General features: G+C 40.5%; 1 protein-coding gene across 2 annotated transcripts in view; it reads right to left on the bottom strand.

Annotated features, from left to right (window-relative positions):
* Positions 1 to 2,713: 2,713 nt before the first annotated feature.
* The window catches only part of LOC308124931 (uncharacterized protein), a 12,969-nt gene continuing 9,682 nt past the window's right edge, over positions 2,714 to 6,000 (bottom strand). The window contains exons 5-6 of one of the 2 annotated variants that reach the window (XM_080488330.1): positions 4,440 to 4,476; positions 2,714 to 3,412 (exon numbers count right to left, since the gene is read on the bottom strand). In XM_080488330.1, the coding sequence (XP_080344456.1) occupies positions 3,373 to 3,412; positions 4,440 to 4,476 (77 nt within the window). In that variant the 3' untranslated portion in view covers positions 2,714 to 3,372. The remainder of the gene's footprint in view (positions 3,413 to 4,439; positions 4,477 to 6,000) is intronic. The other variant, XM_080488331.1, reaches the window with a different exon arrangement.

The following is a 6,000-nucleotide window of genomic DNA, read 5'->3' on the forward strand; positions in this document are numbered from 1 at the left end:
TTTTTTTTTAAACCCTCTTCACTTCTGTTTTAGAGTTTTTATATATATTGAAATAAACTAGATGCATATTTCTCCTTTAAATATAACTTATTCCCCATGAAACTTGATAAACTAAGAATTACTAAATAGTAACTGTAAAATAAATGATAATAGACACTTTCGGCTGGCAGCTTATGCTGTTAAAAATATTTAAAGTTTTTAGCTATAAATCAACAAATATATGCAATTGTTCTCAGTTTTTTGACTTTCTCCCATAAATCACATCTAATGATATTAATTGGTTATTTTTGTGACTTTAAGAAGTGAAGGGTAGAATCTGATCCTTGCAATACGCTTGAAAAGTAAATCTGAATGTCCTATATCCACTTTCTCAGAGGCAGTTCGGGTCTCATCATTTGACATGTCGTCATATTTACTTTTTTAAGGATCCAAAGAGGCTTTAAATCAAAGGTTGTGGAAAGACGAGTGCTGTCTGAGAAAGAAAGATGCTGCTTTTCATTATCTTGCAGTGAGAATGAGAATGACGAGTGTTCGAAAAAAGCAGAAATGAGTGGATGTTTTTCAGAAGCCGTGTCCCACAGCGCCCTGTCACTTGGTAGACGTCTTGTCTCCGGTCACGTACCGTGCGCTAAACTGTTTCATAGTGAAACAAGAGTTTCTGTTCACATCCGTCAGAGAAACTCATACAGGAAGTTCAGCAAGCGTTGCTGGTGTTAAACATAGAAGCCAAAAATGACCAGTCAAAGGGACTTTTTTTTTTTGTTGATAGTGTTTTAGCGAGAGTAGCAAACAGAACGTAGCATTAGCACTGATGCTAACTGATGTGGAAAGCTGTGACACTTTGACCTGCAGACAAACACGATGGCTGATATTTGAATCATGTTATCGGAGCATCTTCACCGATCAGTCATTGCAGTATTGTTCTCTGTCACATTTTACACCTTCTACTTTCATTTCCACTCCAGACCTTCTGGTAAACCAGGGGAGTTTCCGCTCCACATCCTCCTCTCTTACTTTGCTCAATGAACAAATGAACGTAAATCATTTTGAAGGTTCACACCCGTTGACGCGAGCCTCTCCTGGTTTCGAGGATTGTTTTGTTTTTTTAATGCATGAAGAATGTAAATAAGTCAGATAAAACACAAGAAGTTGAGGGTGAAAAAACAATTACATTGTCTCATTAAAACACATAATAATCTGTTTGGCATAAACCAAGAGACTGAGAGGGGGCAGTTCTGCTTTACTCAGATTAAAAAACAACAACATATTTAGTCAAAATTCCTCAGGTCAGATATCTTTAATCACTGTAGGTGATACTTTCCCCCCGACGGGGGGATGGTCAGTCTGTTCACACACATGATTCATGTGTGACCCACATATCGATGGGTCGAGGGTCAGAATCATGGGTGTGTTGTCGTCTGCAACATTGCAGATAAACTGGTATCTGCACAGATGCACCAGTGAGATTGAGGCCACTCTCTGCTCCCTGCTTCTGCCTCACAATACTACATTGTTCATTCAATGTAGAAATACTTCCTCAGTGTGTGTTGATGGATTTAAACTTACTTCACAGTTTGAGCTGCTGACTTTTTATCCTGTACAGTTTTCAATCGTCCTTTTAATGTCTTTTATATTGCTCATGTTTATTGTTCTTTTTTTAAAAATCTATTTTAACTGCATTTCTTTCATTGTATTGTCCTTATCTTTTATCTCTTTTATGTGAATGTGTGAACTGTGCATTTTATCTTATTTATTCATTTGTACAGCACTTTGGTCCACTGTGGTGTGTGAAATGTGCTAAATAAATAAAGATGGTTTGTTGGTTGGTTGATTGGTTGGTTGCTTGGTTGGTGGGTTGGTTGGTTGGTTGGTTGGTTGGTTGGTTGGTTGGTTGGTTGGTTGGTTGGTGGGTGGGTTGGTGGGTGGGTTGGTTGGTTGGTTGGTTGGTTGGTTGGTTGGCGATTGGTTGGTTGATTGGTTGGTTATTGGTTGGTTGGTTGGTTGGTTGGTTGGTTGGTTGGTTGGTTGGTTCATTGGTTGGTTGGTTGGTTGGTTGGTTGGTTGGTTGGTTGGTTGGTTGGTTGGTTGGCGATTGGTTGGTTGATTGGTTGGTTATTGGTTGGTTGGTTGGTTGGTTGGTTGGTTGGTTCATTGGTTGGTTGGTTGGTTGGTTGGTTGGTGGGTGGGTTGGTGGGTGGGTTGGTTGGTTGGTTGGTTGGTTGGTTGGTTGGTTGGTTGGTTGGTTGGTTGGTTGGTTGGTTGGTTGGTTGGTTGGTTGGTTGGTTGGCGATTGGTTGGTTGATTGGTTGGTTATTGGTTGGTTGGTTGGTTGGTTGGTTGGTTGGTTGGTTGGTTCATTGGTTGGTTGGTTGGTTGGTTGGTTGGCCGGCCGGTCGGCCGTTCGGTCGGTCGGCCGTTCGGTTGGTCGGTCGGTCGGTCGGTCGGTCGGTCGGTCGGTCGGTCGGTCGGTCGGTCGGTCAGTTGGTTGGTCGGTCGGTCGGTCGGTCGGTCGGTCGGTCGGCGGGTTGGTTGGGTGGTTGGTCAGTTGGTTGGTTAGTGATTGGTTGGTTGGTTGGTTGGTTGGTGATTGGTTGGTTGGCTGGTTGGTGATTGGTTGGTTGGTTGATTGGTGGGTTGGTCGGTTGGTTGGTCGGTTGGTTGGTCGGTTGGTTGGTCGGTCGGTTGGTTGGTCGGTAAGGGTTACATATCTCTCAGAGTTCTTCTTCTCCTGTAGTGGTTTATTGCTTTGGGATAACAAACAATTAAAGGAGTTGAAGAAAATGAAAAGTTTGTTTTCACCACAGCTGCGTGGAAGTAAAGTCACCTGCAGCCAATTTAAAGTTCAATTTGAAGCTTTTTTCTTTTTGACAAATGGAAAGTCTAAACTTGTCAGCCTCATGGCTCATGTCATTATTCTGACTGGACTGAGGTTAACTGGTTAGCGAGGTAACTTCACTAGCCATCCCTACAGCACAGCACACCTGCATCGACTCGATCATATCATGAAGGTCCATTTCTTTTATTATCATTCGTAGATTATTAAATCTATAAGATATTCCACACCTGACTCAAAAGTCACTCATCTTCCTTCAACAGAGCATCACATATTCAAACTAAAAATAATTCTTGAATCAATAAAGCAACAAGTGAAAATGTACCCTTTTTATTGATCAGAAACCAGAACGGCTTAGCACAACTTTGTGGCAACAACAGAGCACAAATATATTAAAGTATTCCGTTAACAACTTTTATTTATTAATTGGTGAGCAAATGTGTAACGTTCTCAAGGAAAAAGACAATAATAACAATGAAAATTAGAAGTGAAGGTGAAATATATTACTTTGGCCACATGGTGGCGACATATGTTCGGGTTTAGTTGTCATCGTCGCCGTCGAAGACGTCGGCTACAGTTCTGAAAGTCAAAGAGACGGAGAGGTCACACAGGGAAGCAGAAAACAGTTTCCTTTATATCTTATTCTGTGACGCTCTGAGTTTTTCTCTGTTGTTTCACTGTAAATAGTTCAAGGTTTCTATTGGACATACAATCAGAGACCAGACCTTTTTGTCACATCGTGATGGGCCTTCATTTCATATTTAAACCTTTAACATCCACTGCAGAAAAAATAAATAAATCGCTCCACACTTCTATTCATAAAAATTCTGTATTTACATGAAGCTTTATGTGTTTTTGTGTCTTTTTTATTTTTCATGTAAAAAGACAGCATTTCAGGTTTCCTTTGTATTTCTTGGAATTTACCTACAGAAGCATTAAGTACATCTGGGAAGTCTCTGTTACTTTTTAATAAATAAATAAATAAATAAATAAATTCATTGTAATTTATGACAGGTATAATAAGATTACATTATTTTAGTCAATAAATAAATTCAAGTAACCAAAAATCCCCTTCAGAACCAAAAGACTCTTTGGAATTTGATCTGTTTTAAAAATTCCTTTAACTCACATTCAGAACTGTGACTGAGTTGAAAATTGCTCCTTCAAATTAATGGAGGATTAATTTTTGAAGTGATGCAGTGAAGCGTTTCGTCTGCTCATGCAGAAACGTATTATTTCTATGTTGGAAATGTAAAGAGCCCGAAGAACCGACTTTCCTAAAGGAGCCATATTTTACATCAACAACGTCTGAATGCTGACATGACAGAAGAGGCTGATAACCGCTTCCTTTCCTCGCTTGAGGAAACCAGCAGAGGATGTCAGAGGTCAGCTCACGGTCACAGAGCAACCCGATCGTCGTCATTGTGGTTATAAAAAAGTGGTACGGTGGAGCAGTGGTTACCACGGCAGATACAGAGCAGCTATATTCCTGCTTTGAATCTATGTAAAAGTTCACTGTTGTTCCTGTGGCTGTATTATGAGGAGTAATAATACTCTCTGGGCGGCAAGGGGTGGACAGTGGTTTGCCTGTGCATAAATCACGTACTTGTAAATTGATCCAGTCACCTCGTCGAGAAATCCTCCTGGAGAGAGAAAACACACGACAGAGTGAGCTAAAGACTACAAGGAAGAAGAGTCTCTGTGTTCGTTTGCAGTGTCTCATATTTCGGAGTGACTCGTATTTAAATATACAGTAAGCGCCATCTGTGACCACTAGATGTCACTGTATGACCACAGACCGGGTACTCTTCTTGATTAACTCTGACTCCTTTGTATAGTTTTATGATCATAAATGGCCACTAATTACAGTTAATTACTTATGACTGTTGAAAGTAGTAGCCTTACAGTAATAGATTACTTGACAAGACGGCTGATATTGGTTCATATCAATGGCAAGCCGGACTCCCTCTAATGGGAATCCCAACGTCCCACCGTTTGACAGGAGTTAAAGTGAAGGATGGATGGATGGATGGATCGTGAAGTTAATATAGAAAACACAACCTGAAACCCTCTTAAGACTTGTTTATACTTGAGTTCAGATCTGCACACGGACAAACATAAAGCCCTCTGTCATTTACAGTGTCGTTGGAAGCTCAATCAACAAAGTACTACAACCCGTAGCCACACGGTGGCAGTGTTGAGGTTCGCTGTAAAGAACAGAAACGTTACGAGCATTGAAAGATCGTTTGAGTAAAACCTTGAGGTGTTTTAAGTCTTGACCTCCTCCTGTCATCATTGTTTTTATCACTTTGTCTTCTTCTTGTCTTTGATAAAAGAACTCATACTTTCTCATGGTAGCTAGTACACGGCTCGGCAACCTTTCCCATGAAGAGTCATTTTTGTCACGATGTAGTTTTGCTAAATGTACTTTTATGACATTTTATGACTACAATTTTATTATATTTGGCTATTTAAGCTTTTTTAGCAGTTTTTACCTTGTTAGCCAAATTTAACTGATTCAGCATGTTTTGTTGTTTTCGCTATTTTGACCTTTGACCCGTGCTTTAAATGGGCCGGTATGCACCTGTACGCAGTACCGGCACTTTTAAATTTCACCCCTCAGTGTACCAGGACTTTTTTTTCAAGCATACTGGATAACACAAAGGAACTTTTCGTAATGTCCGGACTATAAGCCGCTGCTTTTTTCACACGCTTTGAACCCAGCGACTTAAACAATGACACTAATTTGTGGATTTTTACAAAACTAGCTACATGCAGATAACACATGGGTGATGCGTTCAAGTGCATCACGTAACTCCGCGCTCCGAGGCTGACCAATCTGCCTCCGAGGAAAATCTCCTCTCTTCAGAATCACAATAAGCCAATACTTTATAAACAGAGATAAAACCCTCATTGTTAGTGTATTTTTGCGGTAATTCACTTGCCTCCTCTCCCTCTCCCTCTTCCCTCCCGTCAACGTGGACACCCGTGCTTATAGACAAGTGCAAACTATATGTACAAATGGTTGTTTTTCTTTGTAAATTTGGTGGGTGCAGCTTATGTTCTGTGGTCAATATGGGCCACTGTACTGTCTGTGGCCCATATTGACGTGATCATTGACAACATCCACATTTTACACACATTACACACTAAATCACGCAACACAT

This window comes from Lipophrys pholis (assembly GCF_963383615.2).
Source record: "Lipophrys pholis genome assembly, chromosome: 19".
Classification (NCBI taxonomy): domain Eukaryota; kingdom Metazoa; phylum Chordata; class Actinopteri; order Blenniiformes; family Blenniidae; genus Lipophrys; species Lipophrys pholis.